The 18,335-nt window shown below is 39.8% G+C and overlaps 2 protein-coding genes across 10 annotated transcripts in view; both read left to right on the top strand.

Moving 5' to 3' along the window:
* Positions 1 to 4,368, top strand: part of senp6 (SUMO specific peptidase 6) — a 105,201-nt gene extending 100,833 nt beyond the window's left edge. For all 4 annotated transcript variants that reach the window (XM_008122070.3, XM_008122062.3, XM_008122066.3 and 1 more), the window contains one exon: positions 1,767 to 4,368. In XM_008122070.3, the coding sequence (XP_008120277.1) occupies positions 1,767 to 1,976 (210 nt within the window). In that variant the 3' untranslated portion in view covers positions 1,977 to 4,368. The remainder of the gene's footprint in view (positions 1 to 1,766) is intronic.
* A 10,222-nt stretch (positions 4,369 to 14,590) lies between these two features.
* The window catches only part of myo6 (myosin VI), a 159,187-nt gene continuing 155,442 nt past the window's right edge, over positions 14,591 to 18,335 (top strand). For 5 of the 6 annotated variants that reach the window (XM_008122048.3, XM_008122043.3, XM_062981542.1 and 2 more), the window contains exon 1: positions 14,592 to 14,744. The gene's annotated coding sequence lies outside the window, so the exon portion shown is untranslated. Of the gene's footprint in view, positions 14,745 to 18,335 lie in introns of all 6 variants that reach the window. The other variant, XR_010006448.1, reaches the window with a different exon arrangement.

Below are 18,335 nucleotides of genomic sequence, written 5' to 3'. Positions count from 1 at the left end.
CCACCCCACCACCACCTCTGGTCTTCTTGAAAGCTTGGGCAATGAAATGGCAGCAGCTCTTTGGCGCTACTCTGTCTTAGTGAGAAGAGTTGAGGGGGTTAGTGCTTTGTTTATGGTGGGCTTTCCTTGGACTCTTTGCTGCTGTCCATCTGTGGTTGTCTATAGCTGGCTTGCTTATCTCCTCATCCTTCTCTTCAGTTTCTTTGAGGAGGCAAGCAGGTTGGCTGCAGGTGGCAAAGAGAAGCTGGAGAAGTTAGGCAAAAGAGAAGTCAACGGTCAATTGAGTAAAATATTCCATGTCACTGCTGGTGTTTCTTTGTTCACCATTTTGCCAGATCCACACACTGTGGCTTAAGGGGCTGCTGATTGTGTGTGTGCGTGTGTGTGTGTGTGTGTTTGTGTTATCTTTTGTTTTGTAGGAATTTCCCTATCGCATTTAAGAGGAGAGGGTATGGGGAACTTCTTTCAGGCTTTTTTTGGTGTGGACCAATTCTGAGAGTCTGGAGGTCTTAGTCCACGCTCGGAGACTGTGAAAAAAGTAACAGCCACATCTTTCTGCTGTCATAGCGGGGAAGTCTCAGAAGAAGAAAGAGAGAGAGTAAAGGCTTCTTTCAGGCTTTTTCAGGTTTAGTCTGTGCTAGGAAACCCAGAAAGAAGCAACAGCCGCCTCCATTTGCTTTGTTTGAGCTTTTCTGCTGTGGTGGGGAAATAGAAAGAAGCCTCCTGCACCACCTTCTAGCCAGGCATTGCAAAAGGCTGCCGGAGAGAGTACAGGGGTCGGTGCTTCTTTAAGAGTAGCAGAATGGTGGGAAAATGGCAATGGTGGTGGTTGGATCCTGTCACTTTTCATTTGGCCGTGGCTTCATTGAGGATCAACAGAATTTCCAAATACTGAAATCCCTAAAAGTGTGCTTTTTATGGCTCCCAGGCATTTTTAGTCTTGATATCACTGGATACATCTTAGTTTACGTGTGTAACTACACACTACAATTTTGTCAAAAACAAAAAGCATTAAAATGAATGTGCTCCCTAGTTGAATCCAGGCCCTTTCTTACTTTGTCAGCATGTGTGGAATGAGGACGTCACAGATGTGGGTAGGAGGGCCAGATTTGAAAGAAAGACAGGTCAGATGTCCAGCGTCACACTAAGGTTCTTATCATACAGGCAGGGGTAAAGTGGGGAACAGCAGGAGAAATCATGGGGCAGCAGAGGGAGCCGGTAGGTTCTGTTACCTCTTGTTGGTGACCATTGTCTCCCTTCCCATGACGTTTCCCCATCTGTCCCCGCTTCCTCTTTGGCTCCTCTTTTGTTCTTCAAGTTGGGTAAACACCTAATTCCTCTGGGCTCCTCTGCTGCAATGCTGCTGGCATGGAGCCCTGACTGAAGTAGTCCTGTGTCATGTGATGGGCTCCTGGGGATTCTGTGCTGGCAGAGGAGAAAAGTGGGAAGAAGACACTCATTCTCTGCATCTTATGAGGTCGTTAGTATAAGCTATGTTATAAAGCAGCACAGCCCATGAAGATACCTGTTTTGGAAGAAGCACGTTGATAGTAGTTTAGCAGGGAAGATTATCATAGGCTCAGACTGCTGTGAAAATAAAACTGCTTTTTCTAGAAAAAAGATAATTGACACTGTGTGTATGTGGAGGATTGAGGGGGGAAATCACTTATTATTTCTTAATTCCTATTTTTTGTGTATATTTGGCAATATTATTTCAACTTTGTATCTAGGTATTGTTATAAATCCATGTATTTTATCCCCTCTAGACACCCATTGTAAGTTTTGAATTACCAATGAATCTAACTGACTGGTTTCCCCGCCCACGAATGAAAACAAAGCGAGAAGAGATAAGGAAAATAATCTTGAAACTACAGGAACAGCAGAACAAAGAGAAAAAGGGACAGAAGGACAGTAATTTGACAGAAAAATCTTTTGAGGAAGGAACAGAACAATTTATCAAAAGCTGTTCGGACTGATCATTTTGATGTTGCATGTGGTTCAAACGTTATAAAAAACAATCTGAAATTTTCCATGCCTTTTCTGCCCACACCACAGACTTGAAGTATTATCAGTTCATATGTGCTGTTGATGCTTATAAATGTGTTTCATTAATTCAACGATCTGCCCTCAATGTATTAACTAGACAAAAATCTGTACATAGATGCATTAGGCCAACTTTTTTCAACATTTGTAATTAAGTTTTTCACTACTTAGGAAGCCTTTGTTATGTATTTTCTTCACAGAACCTAATAGCAACTTCTAGACACAAAGGAAATAAAGAGAACATTTATAGGATGAATTGGTTAAGTTTTTCTGTGTTAAGTAAAGTGGTCATTGAGCATTTCCCAGTAAGAATTCTATAATGCATGGGGAATCCTTATGTAGCAAGTGATCAAATCCATAATTTGATTTACAGTTACTGTTACAAGATGTTTTACTTCAGCTATGTACAACAATGTAAAAATGTGTCTAAATGCATTGTGTTTCCAAGGTGAATGGTTTGCATTTAAAAACCAAGTGCAGGCAATGTAATCTTTGTTAGGGAACGTTTCCAATACTGAAAGATGGAACTTCACAAAAGTGCTTAGGATAATGCTGCTTTCTGACCCCAAGTCTTACTCAAGCAGTGTTTTAACACCGTCTCAAATGCAGTCGGCTTAAGTAATACTGTTGGATCCTTTTTCCGTGGTTCCTGATGTTGTTCAATCATATTTTGACAATTCTTTCATTATAAAATTGTATTTTTGGTAAGTGTGCTTAAAATAGCAGCAAATTTGCCCGCATTACATATTCTGTGTCAAGATCCTGAATGTGACATTCATATGTGCTTTATCTGATTAACATTTTTTTAAAAAAAAATGTATGAGTACTATATTTTGTAAAACCCAGAAAACCAAAATATTGCTGGATTTCATTGCTTGCTTGCTTGCTTAATTTTCAGTAGAGTTGTCTAATATTATTGAATCAACTTCTTGGCAGATTTCCACAGTGTACTTTGATTTTTTTAATTATGTAAGAAGTACAGCCTTATGATACCAGCCTCTCAACAATTCCAAAAGAAAGCATATACCTTTCTTAAACTTTTAAGAAAACAATCAGATGGTATTGTATTCAAAAGGAGGGAATAGAGACTCCTTTGCAAACACTTTTGTTGTGTGTAACAATGCCTTTGTTGAAAAGAGACTGTTCTGCTATGAGGAAGGATGGGAAATAGAGGGGTGGGGGAACTACACAAATTAAGGAAATAATCAAAACTGCACATCCTATTTACAAGAGGATAGTTCATAGAGAAACATACACCTTTGCACCAGCACTTCGTTCTTGGTCTCATTGGCTCAGTAATCATATCCTATATAGGCAACTATTTAGATTGCTTTGCATAAAGGTATTCCAAAGGAAACACGATTGGAAAGTAGGCCATACCATTTGGGATTGTAGTCTGTCACAGAGACCTAATTCAAAGTGCTAGACCTAATGCGAATCACTCTCATTACACTATCAGTGTTATTCAGAAGAAATCCATGAACATCATACTCAACCAAAAAGACTTAATGACGCAATTGCGGAGTATTAATTCAACGCTTTTCCAAATCCCAGAGGTATACTCTGGTTGGGACTACAGTTGGATTTAAGCCGTTTTCTACTTATATCCCATTGGGTATCCAATTTAAGAAGCCTAACCAGGACTGGAGCCTGGTGTTATCCCACCTGCCAACCCCATACATTTGATTTTTCTAGAACTTTCAGATGTCCTGACATTCCTCACCATTAGGCTATATCCTGGATAAGGCCTAGCTAAGACTTAACCAGCACTTGTAATACCATATAACTTGTAGCCCCAAGCCAGACAATATTCAAAGAACTCTTGTGGCATTGTCAGCATTACTCATAAGTAAACCAGACATAACTTTTCCCTTCAAATTCAGATATACATATATCTTATTAGTCAGTGTACATGTCCAAATTGTCCAACAATTACTAGGAAACAAATAGAACTAGACATGAAAAGGGGTTGGTAACAAATGTATACATTCGTTCATTTTGCACCTTTTTTAGTACTACTTGAACACATTAGAGATTTATATAGTTTTTAAAAAGCATACCTTCCAGTGCAAGGTTATTTGTTGCAGTATCTTGATTTGGTTGAAATAGGAAAGTTTGTTTTTGCTTTAAAAAAACAGGTTGTAATGTATCTTAGTTTCTGATTATTTGATTCTATTCCTGAAAATGGCCTGGAGCTTAAATTCCTCTTCAAGATGTGAAGAATGCAATGTTTCTCTTAATATGGTAAATTATCAGTTATGCAGCAAGCTGATACACATGTTGATATAGGAGATCTATTTTTTTAATAAAATGATGGAAAACAAGTGTCAAGACATTGAGTAATCTATGTTGGCTAGCCTTATACTGATGTTTGCCGCACTGTATCAGAAAACCAAAACACTTTCCCCAAGTAAAATTATTGAGCAGACACAAAAATTGCAGTGTGAATCTAGAAAGAGAAGTGAGGCACAAATAAAAGATAAAAGGATTATATGCTAAGGCTGTGATATGGGACACCGGAAATGTGGTAATTTGTCCCAGTTTGACACAAACTTGAAGAACCTTCCATTTGAATGATAAAGGATTACAAAGTTATATAGTGAGATAACCCATGAGAAAGTTCTTATTGACAAACTAAATGTGGGTGAAATCACAAGTATATGAAAAGTTCTTTCCAGAAAATATTTAAACAACATCCAGAATACAACATGCGCCCTCACTCCCCACATGAGTTGTTTAAAGGTAGCACCACTCCATTCAAAGTTTCTCAATCTGTGTAATAGAAAACATGTAACCCTGACTTATGAAGAAGGGATATGTGTTGGATGTTGTCTTTATGTAACTCAGAATGGAGATGAGGACTTCCTTCTCCCCATTGCTTTAAATTAATTTTTCCCTTTACCTTCAGTTGGTATTTCATTTTTAGTTTGTTTTTACAGGTATGTTTGACAACTTGTTATGGCCACAATTGCTTATTTTTTTCTAAAACAATTGGTTTTGGTCATTACACCTTATTTCGTTTACTGAATATCTGGGTAATTTAGCAAATAGGGATTATTGGTTTACAGCTGCAATTGAATGAGATATATAGAGAATATATAAAGTATAGTATATAGCATAAAATACATTGTTGCAAAGACCAACTAGAGGATGTGCTTTTTCAGATCAACCTCTCATTTGGATCAGGCATTTTTAAAATTTCATTTGGTTCAGTTCTGAAATTGTATGTATTTGATCCAGGTTGCCAGAACCACCACATTGAAATCAGTTGGGCTAAAATAAGTCATGACTATTTTGGGCTTCATTGATTTAAAATTCAGGCTTTGTGATTAAATTTGTGAGTGAATTGGAAAATATACAAACACCTAATTAAATCATTACATCTTTGTATATTTTAACACCTGTGTAAGTTTTAGAATAGTTTTGTAAGATATATACCATTCTCCCTTTATATTGCTATCCTTGTGATACTAGTACTGCCCTTTTATTATATAATTGTTTCAATAGTATATGTCCGCCGCAATTATTTGTATTGTTCTTAAAGAAAGATTTTAGTTTAAAGCTCATTAAGCCAATGAAATCGTACTTAGTCTGTGCCTCCTAGCAATTTCATTTTTCCCCATTCACATGCACCCTGGAAGTCCACATCAGAGTTGATATACTGGATCCTACAATTTGTGGATGCTTACCAAAATAAATTCTTACATAGAAGTTATCAAAAGCACTTGCCATTAAGATGGCACTATGTATGACCAGTCCTCATTAAAAGTAGTGCGAATGAGTTGTTTAGGCAAAGCTCTCAAGTTGCTGACTAATTAGATGCATCTCTTGTATTGGTTTTCAGGCTGGATAGAATAACTGTTAAGAGCCCTTATAAAAGTTTTAGGTTACTTAGCATGAAAAATGCATGACTTTCTGGTAAACATTTGCAAGTGGGAGCAATGACATCTAATATCCCCTTGTGGCATTCTCTATTTTATTTGCAGCGAGAGTTGCCAGGGGAATATTCTAAAAGTAGGGCCATGTTACTCTGCTGCAACAGGGCTCTCTTTTTATTTAGATATTTTTATTGCTCTTCTTCAAGGACCCAGTGATGACTTCTATTATCTTTTCAAATAAGTCATTTCTTAAAATTGTAGAATACAGGGCAAAAGGAGAAATTAAGAGCTGGGGGGGGGGACTACTTAATGAAACCCTGTATTTCTGCAGCTTGTAAAATGCTATAAGCATTTGCTTTTACTCCTTTCATCAGCCCATATTGTCTATGAATTCAGATTTTCATGATGAGTATTTTATTCCCCCTCCCGTATTAAGTACTAAAGCTTGTTCATCAGTTCAGAAAGATTTTTTTTTTTTTAAAAAAACCCTCTCTATTACGTCTCATATGCCTCATTTACTGTCTTCTCTGACTGCAGGATGCTAGGGCTTTAAACAAGAGCAATTGGGCTATAGGTCAGATTTTCCCTATGATGCTTATTTTCTGTGTGCAGTTACATAATCACATACTTTAATTCTGCAATAGTACAGTCCCATAATCCTGTTTAAATCCTATTTCACAGATATTTAGCAAAAAAATTAAGGGAGGTTCTTTAGCTTAACCTGGCTGAGTGGCCTCTCTGTTATGTGCTATATAACACTATTCTTCAAGAAAAAAATAAGGTAAATGCCAGGAACTGAAATGAGATCTGATATTTTTTTTTAGTTGTTGAAAAACTAATACATTAGGATTGTCTACTTTTGGTTGATTTGTCCTCTACAGCAAATGAATTTTTACATTTCTCCTGTGGTTAAAACTTGCATAGTGACATGTCCTCCTTTTAACTACAGTAGAGTCTCACTTATCCAACACTCGCTTATCCAACATTCTGGATTATCCAACGCAATTTTGTAGTCAATGTTTTCAATATATCATGATATTTTGGTGCTAAATTCGTAAATACAGTAATTACTATATAGCATTACTGCATATTGAACTACTTTTTCTGTCAAATTTGTTGTATAACATGATGTCTTGGTGCTTAATTTGTAAAATCATAACCTAATTTGATATTTAATAGGCTTTTCCTTAACCCCTCCTTATTATCCAACATATTTGCTTATCCAATGTTCTGCCGGCCCATTTATGTTGGATAAGTGAGACTCTACTGTATTTATGTTGAAAGTTATTCCAGATAGTAACAGCTGTAATAACTCACTCCCACATATGGATAGATGAAAATGTTCTTCCTCGTGGTCCCTGTGAAATTGCACATATGAGAGCTTGGTATTTACAGTCAGAGCTTTCAAGTACTTTGCCTGTAACATATTTTAAATATATTTAACATAGATCACTTTGGGAACCTACTGCTGTGGGTCAAGAGGACTCCAGCAGAAATGCAGATATATAGTCTGACATTTTACAGGTCTAATGATTTTAACAAAAGTTGCCTAATAAATCTCATTAATATTGTAGCTCGAGAAACAGAAACCCCATTCCTTCATTCTTTTGTAGGTAACTGGTTGGGACCATATTTTTTCTTGGGGATACAAGACCAGAAGATCTTCATTTTTCCAGACCTCTTGTGCACTTCCCAAAATAGCTTGCATGCCTTTTCCCCGATTTGTCAACTCTGGTTTGCATCAGCACATAACAAAAAACATTCATTGACTTTAAATACATCTTGAAAGATGCAAATTAAATTTAATCTGGGAAATAACTTACATATTTTCCACTTTTTAAATTTTTACAGTATTTTTTTACAATTTTTTGGTTTGGTTGCTTTCTGTCAAATGAGAAATTTCACAAGGTGATGTATGGGCAAAACCCAAACTTACTTGCTGGCAAGTTAACAGAAACAGTGTTTCCTCTTTTTTCTTTTCTTTTGACGAGTATTTCACTAGTATATATCCCAAATAAGAAAAACAGACCATCAGATCACCAGTTGTCAGGTTTCCATGTAGTACAAATACCTCTTTTCTGTTATAGCATAAAAATAGACTGGCCTAATGAAGAGAAAAATAGTACTTCAATAAAAATTTTAAAAGTTAAAAGATTGGCTACTTGTAGAACTTGTTCATAAAACTAGCATGTGAAAATTAATATTTTGGAAACATGTTCTTCGAAATAGGCTTAGATTCCTTGTGGTTTGTGCTAGCCCGGAGGAAATATGAGGTCTGTTTGAAGAGATTAAAACATAACAGTGATGTATTTTCCCTGATTGCAGTCCAAGAAAGATAATTTACTTGAAACTTGAAATAACAAAAGTAGATACACTGTGTACAGTCTGTGCCACTAGTCTCCAATTCTAACGCCAATTGTGAGCCAAAGGCATAGGGGTTCCTGCTAACTTGCATGTTCCAAGATAAAAAAAAACAACAGAGGAACAGAAAGTTGTTCAGATTACGGCCTGCTCTAGAAAGGCTTCTTCAAATATGTAACCTATTTTCCCTTGCCAGGAAGTAGTCAACAGTATGGCTCACCGGAACCTACTTTATTGCCTGTACAAATGTAAGTAGGACTGATTCAGTGTATCCTTCCTGGTGCTTTCTTTGGGCAGCACTGACTGCCAAAAACCTCTCCATGCTCCCATGGTTTTGTTTCTATTCCTACTAGCTCATGCCACAAGCAGTCTTGTAAGAGAAAACAATACAAGACTTTGAAAAACCCTTGTATATGCAGAAATTCTCACATGGAGTACTTGTACAATTAATGAATTATAAGAATATCACTAATATTTTAGCACAGCAGCAAAGAGATGTTAAGTACTTGCTTATTTCACAAAAGCGTGAACAGATTGATATTTTTAAAAATATAGGGCTGTGGGGGAAGCTAGATGCCTGAAGGGTTTTATAATGATGGTGTCACCACTAACACGCCATAAAAGTTCAGGGCGTCACTTTGAAAACCAAAGTGAATACAAACCTAGGTGGAGGCGCAGAAGCGATTAACCATAATTGTTCTGGCAAAAATTGTTTTGTTTCCTTCACCAAGAGCATGTCATGTGAATGAACAGTGTCATTAGTGAAGCATACCTGGCTTGAGAAAGAACCCTGCCCAAACACACCTTGGAAGCAGTTTTTAAATGCCTGCAATGAAACCATTCATAAAGGAAATGGCTAATATGACTTGCCTCTCTGTTGGATTTCCAAAAGGCCACAAAATGGGGTTGCTGCTTCAGTTATAGGTGAGAGAGGATGATAAGCGTGGAGCTAGGACTAATCCTGCTCAAAAATCTGCAGGACCCACCAAGTTATCAGATCCTTGAAGAAAGAGGATAGTGTAGGGGCTTGTCTGATCTCTTTGGAAAGGGCGTTCCAGAGTCGGGGAGCCAACACTGAGAAGACTCTCTCCCTCGGCCCCACCAGCCGCCCTTGTGACGGTGGCGGGAGTGAGAAGAGGGCCTCCCCAGCAGATCTCAGAGCCAACACTGGTTCATAAAGGGAGATGCGATCATGAAGATAGGGAGGGCCCAAGCCGCATAGGGCTTTATAGGTCATCACCTGCATACAATAAAACATCTATAAAAACACACTATATACCAAAACACATGGTGCAAGGATCAAAATACAGCTGCAATGACATTCAAATCCAAAACTCTTGGTAGGCCTGCTGGAAAATGGAACCACTTCTAGGGCCTAGGCAATGGATACAAGCTGCAGGGAAAAGATTCCACCTAAACATTGGAAAGAACGTCCTGATGGTAGGAGTTGATAGTGATTTGGTATGTGGTGGGTTCTTCTTTTCTGTGGGTTTGTAAGCAGAGCTTGGATGGTTATCTGTCTGGAGTACTTTGATTGTGTATTCCTGTATGGCCAAAGGGGGTTGCACTGGATGGCCAACTCTATGCTTCTACTAGAGCAGGGCCCCTCAAACTTTTAAAGCAGAGGGCCGGTCCACAATCCTTCAGACTGTGGAGGGGCCAAATTATCATTTGGAAAAAAAAAGAACAAATTCCTATGCACACTGCACATGTCTTATTTGTAGTGCAAAACAACAACAACAATGAAAGACAAATACAATATTTAAAAATGAAAACAATTTTAACCAACATAAACTTATCAAGATTTCAATGGGAATTGTGAGTCTGCTTCTGGCCAATGAGATAGTCAAGTTAATTAGGATTGTTGTTGTGTGCCTTCAAGTCATTTCAGACTTTGGGCAAGCCTAAGTCTAAAATTATTTATTTATTCATTTACTACATTTATTTATTACATTTATATCCCGCCCTTCTCACCCCGGAGGGGACTCAGAGCAGCTGTATGTACATACAATATATTATTAGCATAGCACAATATTAGCATTATATATTACTATATTGAACTATACCACTATACTGTAATATTATATGTAATATATAACATATAATTAATATTATTATATGGTATTATTATTAGTATTATATTGTATAACATTATAATATTATTATCAATATTATATGTATATATAATATATTATATTATAGCCCCGGTGGCGAAGTGCGTTAAAGCACTGAGCTGGAGACCAAAAAGTCCCAGGTTCAAACCTGGGGAGCGCTGTTAGCTCCAGCTTCTGCCAACCTAGCAGTTCGAAAACATGCCAGTGTGAGTAGATCAATAGGTACCGCTCCAGCGGGAAGGTAACAGTGCTCCATGCAGTCATGCCTATGGCCATATGACCTTGGAGGTGTCTATGGACAATGCCGGCTCTTCGGCTTAGAAATGGAGATGAGCATCAACCCCCAGAGTCAGACATGACTGGACTTAACGTCAGGGGAAGCCTTTACCTTTATATAATATATTATATTATTAAAAATGAAATAAAATATTATATTATAAAACTGAGGGTGGGGGCCAGGTAAATGACCTTGGAGGGCCGCATCCGGCCCCCGGGCCTTAGTCTGGGGACCCCTGTACTAGAGGGAAACAATTTAAGGCTGCCACCTTGTGCTCTGGGTCAAAGGGATGCTATTATCTGCTATTACTGAAAAATGTGTGTGTCAGCTAAGTAGCTGAAAGTGGCAGCCTTGAGTCACAGAAGTGAAGAGGAAAGAAAACAAACATGTTCAGAACTGGTTCAAATAACAGGAAGTTCTGGACAAGGCATCTCTAGGCCAACTCTGCTCAAAGCATAAGATTATCTGCTTCCTTTGATCTTCCACTCTTTGTACCTTGTCATCTCAATTATGGCATGCAATATACATTTGCCCTTTCTTTCCTGGTATATTTATTTGTGCATCATTGTGACATGGTGAGACTGAATGTCTGAATTGTATGCTGGACAAGTGATGAAAAATTTGGGAAGAAACTCTGAAATGTAAATGTCACAGAATAAGGAAAATTTCCCCAAAAATGAGATACAAAGGAATCCCATCTCAGTCAATACCTTCATTTAGGCTACAAAAGCTTGAAACAATGAAAAAATAAGAAAATAATATTGTTAAAAGTTTGCACTTGCCTTGCACTATATAACATGATTTTTATTCCCGGCTTATACATGTCATTTCCTAATCGGTTCTATCATTAAAAAGTGGAAAAGGACATCCTACTATAGTTTTTCAAAGTATGTCTCATCTAGTCTCAACTATTTTAACATAGTTTGTGGGAGCCACAAAAACAAAGTCTCTTGGAGTATACTAAATACTTTCTAAGTAAGTACCACACAACTAAACAGAAAATAACACTTTCAAACCAGGAACAGAACCTTGTCCAAAATTTGTTACATAGTGTCATGTTTTTCATCCCACAACACATAAACAGTGTTAATACTTTGTGATACAGTAACTCTAGGTCTCAAAGTTTTCTTTGTATTTTTAGACCAGGAGATATAATGTAATTTAATACATTTACCATTGAATCCTAGACAATACCATGTTTGTTTTGAATGTTACTTTTGTGTGCATCTCAGACTTGGATGCCACAAGCAACTCCCACCCCTGGGACAACTTCAAAACCACAACATACAAAGGTTAAAATAGAATCAAACCTATAGAAGCCAATTGAAATCACTTGTATTTGTCTTGTAAGGGTTGCTGTGAGTTTCGCCCACATCGATGGCAGGCATCCTCAGAGGTTGTGAAGCCTGTTGGAAACTAGGCAAGTGGTGTTTATACAGTTGTGGAAGGTTCAGGGTGGGAGAAAGAACTCTTTGTCTGCCTGAGGCAGGTGTGAATGTTGCAGTTGACCACCTTGATTCGCAGTGAATAGCCTTTCAGCGTCAAGGCCTGGCTGCTTACTGCCTGGGGGAATCCTTTGTTGGAAGGTGTTAGCTGGCCCTGACTGTTTTATGTCTGGAATTCCTCTGTTTTCTGAATCAGTCAAGGCCAGTTAACATCTCCTAACAAAGGATTCCCCCAAGCAGTAAGCTCCCAGTGGTACTCAACCTGGGGTTCCCAGATGTTTTTGGCCTTCAATACCCAGAAATCCTAACAGCTGGTAAACTGGCTGGGATTTCTGGGAGTTGTAAGCCAGAAACATCCGGGGACCCCAGGCTGAGAACCACTGATAGACCTTGAAGTTTTATTTCCCAGTAAATATATGTAGTACTAGCTGTGCCCGGCCATGCGTTGCTGTGGCGAAGTATGGTGTATGGGAAATAAAGTACTGAGGAATTGGTGGTAGTTAAGGTAAAGGGTAAAGGTTTTCCCCTGACATTAAGTTGAGTCGTATCTGACGTTGGGGGTTGGTGGTCATCTCCATTTCTAAGCCGAAGAGCTGGTGTTGTCCGTAGACTCCTCCAAGGTCATGTGGCATGACTGCATGAAGCGCCGTTACCTTCCCGCCGAAGCAGTACCTATTCATCTACTCTCATTTGCATGTTTTTGAACTTTAGGGTTGGCAGAAGCTGGGGCTAACAGTGGGGGCTCTGTCCGCTCCCCCAATTCAAACCTGAATGAATGCTGTAATTAGGGAAAATGATTAGCATGTAATGGCCTTGCAGCTTTAAAGCCTGGCTGTTTCCTCCCTGAGTGAATTTTTTGTTGGGAGGTGTTAGCTGGCCTTGATTATTTCATGTCTGGAATTCCATTGTTTTCAGAGTGGTGTTGTTTGTGATATTTTATGTGCTTCTACTGTCTGTGGCCCTGAGAAAACAGAGGATTTGCCAGACTTTGATGATGGGAATACTTTGTTGGGAGGTGTTAGCTGGCCCTGATTGTTTCCTGTGTGGAATTCCCGTTTTCAGAGTGTTGTTCTTTATTTAGTGTTCTGATTTTAGAGATTTTATTGTTCTGTTTTATTATACCACAGTAATTTTTATATATTCTGATTTTAGTGTTTTTGAATACTTGGAGGCAGATTGTATTCATTTTCATGGTTCACAGCAAAACAACAACAACAACAATGACTTTGGTAATAGACACTGCTTCACTCCATTGTCAGCTTCCTTCCTGGAAGAATCCTTTCTTGGGAGGTGTTAGCTGGCCCTGATTGTTTCCTTTGTGGAATTTCCAATTTTCCTGCTTTCAGAGTGTTGCTCTTTATTTACTGTCCTGGTTTTAGAGATTATATTGTTCTGTATTATTCTATCACAGTAATTATTTCATATTACAGTAGAATCTCACTTATCCAACATTCACTTATCCAATGTTCTGGATTATCCAACGCAGTCTGCCTTTTAGTAGTCAATGTTTTTGTAGTCGGTGTTTTAAATTCATTGTGATATTTTGGTGGTAAATTTGTAAATACAGTAATTACTATATTGCATTACTGCACATGGAACTACTTTTTCTGTCAAATTTATTGTATAACATGATGTTTTGGTGCTTAATTTGTATAATGATTACCTAATTTGATGTTTAATCGGCTTTTCCTGAATCCCTTCTTATTATCCAACATATTCACTTATCCAACGTTCTGCCGGCCTGTTTATGTTGGATAAGTGAGAATGTACCGTATGTTTATAATCTTATATTATCTGCTTAGAACTGGATTATATGAGGCCCCTTCTACCCAGCTGGATAAAATGCACACTGAAGTGGATTATATGGCAGTGTGGAGTCAATATAATCCATTTCAAAGTAGATAATATAAGATTAGAAATGGGTTATATAGCTCTGTGGAAGGGCTTTGAGTCTACACTGCCATATAATCCAGTTAAAATCTGATAATCTGATTTTTATAGGCAGTGTGGAAGAGGCCTAACTCTGCCTGTCCCCTGGGCTGAGTTGGTTCCTAGGAGACCAAGTGGGCAGAGATTAGCCCTCTAAATGGCAGCAATTGGATAAAAACAATTATTCCTTTCCCTCTAATTAGGACTTTATTTTTCTTTTCTTTTTGTTGTATCAACCTAGAGGCGTGGATGATCGGTTGTGTTGTCAAATTTCGAGGTTGGGGGGCCTGTAGTTTTCTTGTTTTGTCGGTCGCCAGGATTCCATCACTCTGACCGCACTTCCAAGGTGTATTGGGTATGGACAATACCCTTGGATTTGTCTTGTAAAGCTCACCTGGTCTACAGGAGTGGAATGCCCGCTTAAGGGCGCATACCTTCGAAGTTCTCACCGCGCATGCTCAGTCCCCGAGATGGCCACTCTGACCACAGGCCGGGGAGAGTCACCGGGGGCGGGTCCCCTCCTCTCGTGACGTCACGGGAGGAGGAGCCCAATCGCGGCCGGGCTTGGCTCCCTTTGGAACGCGGGGGCGGGGCTTCGGCGGGGGGCAGCAGCCCCAGCAGGAACATCCTTGCAGCGCCGGGGCCGAGTCGGCATCAGCTGGAGACCGAGCGCGCGCCGTGGCTGCGACCAAAGCAGGTAAAGCCGGGAGGGGGGGCCGGGTGGGAGACGGGGCTTTCCCTCCTCTTTCTTTGCCCCCCCTGCCCCCGCCTGCAAGATGGGCTGTGCCTCTCTCCCCGGCTTCTCCATACCTTCGGGGCCCAGGGCTTGGCGCTCCTGCCTTCACCTCCCTCCTTTCCCTTTTCCAGCCCGAGTTTCTCCTCTTTTGGCCCCTTATCTTCTTTCCTTTCCCCCCCTTCTCTCCGCTTGATGTGTTTCTTGCTCGCTTCTTATCCTCTGATCAGATTTGGAGCCCATCTTGGCGCCCAACCAAACCAATCACCCAACTTCGGGGTTTGGAGAAGTTGTGGCGCACTTGATTGGAATTGATGCAGTTTTGACACCGCTTGCCCTGCCCTGGGAATCCTGGGATTTGTAGTTGTAGATGAGGGCGCCAGCACTCTTTGGCCTGAGAAGGCTAAAGACCTGACTAAACCATACCTCCCACGACGCTATAGTATTATTGCAGATTCTGTTGGGTTGCTGTCAGTTTTCCGGGCTGTATGGCCATGTTTTAGAAGCATTCTCTCCTGATGTTTCGCCCACATCTATGGCAGGCATCCTCAGAGGTTGGGAGGTCTGTTGGAAAACTATTCAGGTGAGCTCTGTATATCTGTGGAAATCTAGGTTGGGAGAAAGAACTCTTGTCCGTTGGAGGCCAGTGTGAATGTTGCAATTAATCACCTTGATTAGCATTGAAACGCCTTGCAGCTTCAAGGCCTATCTGCTTACTGCCTGGGGGAATCCTTTCTTGGGAGATGTTAGCTGGCCCTGGTTGTCTGGAATTCCCCTGTTTTCAGAGTGTTATTCTTTATTTATGAACCAACCTGGACACAGCATATTATTTGAGAACACAGAAGTGCTGGACCACTCTGACAACCACCATGTCAGGCTACACAGAGAAGCCATTGACATTCAAAAGCATGTGGACAGTTTCAACAGAAAGGAGGAGACCATAAAAATGAACAAAAAACCTCTAAAACCAGGACAGTAAATAAAGGACACTCCGAAAACAGGGGAATTCCAGACATGAAACAATCAGGGCCAGCTAACACCTTCTAACAAAGGATTCCCCTAGACAGGAAGCAGCCAGGCCTTGAAGCTGCAAGTCTTATCAGTACTAATCTAGGTGGTCAATTGCAGCACTCACACTTGCCTCAAGCAGACAAGAGTTCTTTCTCCACAGATATATAAACCTCCCTTGCTTAGTTTCCAATATACCTCGCAACCTCTGAGGATGCCTGCCATAGACGTGGGTGAAATGTCAGGAGAGAATGCTTCTGGAACATGGCCCTACAGCCCGGAAAACTCACAGCAATCCAGTGTTAATTCATTTCTATACTTTGGCTCAATGCTATGGGATTTATTTATTTATTTCACATATTTGTATCCCACCCTTCTCACCCTAAAAAGGGAACTCAGGGCAGTCTTACAGCAAGCAGCAATTCGATGCTAATACATATAAATATAAAACAAACAGATACAATTAAAATAAAACAATCCTGGGAGTTGTAGTTTTACAAGGCCTTGAGCCTTCTCTGCCCAAGAGTGGCAGTACCTCACCAAACTACAACTCCCATGACTCCATAGCATTCAGCCATGGCAGGTAAAGTGTTATCACATTGCATTAATTGTACAACATAGATTCACACGCCCATCCAGAGAGAGGTGGATCTACATTGTAGAATGTATGCTCTTTACCTCAATGCTAAGGAATCCTGGGAGTTGTAGTTTGGTAAGGCACCAGCATCCTTGGGCAGAGAAAGCTCAAATGAGGGCAAAACTATAATAATAATAACTATTCTTATATCCCGCCACCATCTCCCCGAAGGGACTTGGGTGGCTTACCTAAGGCACAAGGTGCATAAAAAGCAGAACATGAAAAAAAACAAAAAACAATGTAAATACAATAGAATAAAACATATAAGCATGTAAACAACAACATAAAACTCAGAATAAAACAGAGCTCATCTGTCAGTGGCAGTAGCTAATGTAAACATGGCCAGGATGTAAACAATAGTGCAAAGGAATGGGAATCGGTGCAGAGCTGTAACCATGGGACAAGGGCATGGGATAAAGTTCAAGGCAGAATAGCACATTCATAATTCAACTAGGGACTAAGTGTTGTGAAAAGCTTGTTTGAATAGCCAGGTCTTCAATTCCCTACAGAAGGTGGACAGGAAAGGTGCCAGTTCCAGAGCCAAGGGGCCATCACTGAGAAGGCCCTCTTCCTCCTCCCCACCAACCACGCTTGAGACGCTGGCAGGACCGAGAGGAGCCCTTGCTGGTTCATGGGGGGGGGGGGGGGAGGTGCAGTCACTATCACTATCGGGATTACATAACTTTGTGCCATGTCAGCTCAAGTGGTGTCAAACTACATTCATTCCACAGTGTAGACTTGACATCCCAATTTAACCATATCTGGGTTAAATCCATTGAAAACAGTGGTACTGAAATGGCTCCTGACTGCCTTGCAGTCCCATCACTCTTAATTTAGACCTGATTGAATGTTTATTTGTATACCTCACTCCTAGAGGTGTCAGGATGGAGGTTCATTTGAGTTTTTCATTCATTTCCGGCTGGGATTATTGCCTTCCCACTCTGTCATAGGAAAAACAAGTTGGCAGTCATAGCTACTTAATTTCTGACCTGGGTTGAAGTGCCATAATTATCCTTTGTAAGGAAGTTATTGTGACTGGGAGGGGTTGCTGAAGGCTTGAACAAAGGAGAAATATGCTGGTTATTTTTCCAGTTCTAAAAAAATACAGCTGTTGTTCAGTTTGCGTACTTGACGTAGTCACCAGATATTAGTGAATGAGTTGGGGAAAATACACAATATATATGTGTGTGTTGCCTTATGGTGTGTGAGAGCAGCTGTTGTAACACTTGAAATATTAATATACTAGTACTCAAGCAAAAAAAAAACCCTCAAAGAAATAATATTGCACCCATAAAGCTGTTTTTTGTAATACAGTAAAATTGTGTTACATCAAGCTTGTCTTTAGTTGTCCTAATATGCTATTAATTACTGTATTTCAATATTAATATCAAACTGATGCAGAGTTTATGGTATGGTCTAGTTTGGAGTATGATATTTGTTAGGTCTATTTGAATAGTAGCTCTCAGACAACCGGAAACTACATTTATCAGGCATCTACCAGTCCCTATTAATTGAGAGTCTGGGTTGCTGTGAGTTTTCCGGGCTGTATGGCCATGTTCCAGAAGCATTATCTCCTGATGTTTCACCCACATCTATGGCAGGCATCCTCAGAGGTTGTGAGGTCTGTTGGAAACAGACAAGAGTTCTTTCTCCCACCCTGGACCTTCCACAGATATATAAACCCCACTTGCCTAGTTTCCAACAGACCTCCCAACCTCTGATGATGCCTGCCATAGATGTAGGCGAAACATCAGGAGATAATGCTTCTGGAACATAGCCTACAGCCCAGAAAACTCACAGCAACCCAGTGATTCCAGGCAGGAAAGCCTTCAACAACAAATTGAGAGTCTACTGTAATAAACTGAATCCATTCCACCATTTAGATGAACCCCTAGTTGGATCTTTTTTTA

Source organism: Anolis carolinensis, chromosome 1, assembly GCF_035594765.1.
Source record: "Anolis carolinensis isolate JA03-04 chromosome 1, rAnoCar3.1.pri, whole genome shotgun sequence".
Taxonomy (NCBI): Eukaryota; Metazoa; Chordata; class Lepidosauria; order Squamata; family Dactyloidae; genus Anolis; species Anolis carolinensis.
Note: the sequence above shows the minus strand (reverse complement) of the source record. Positions and strands in the feature narration are given on the sequence as shown.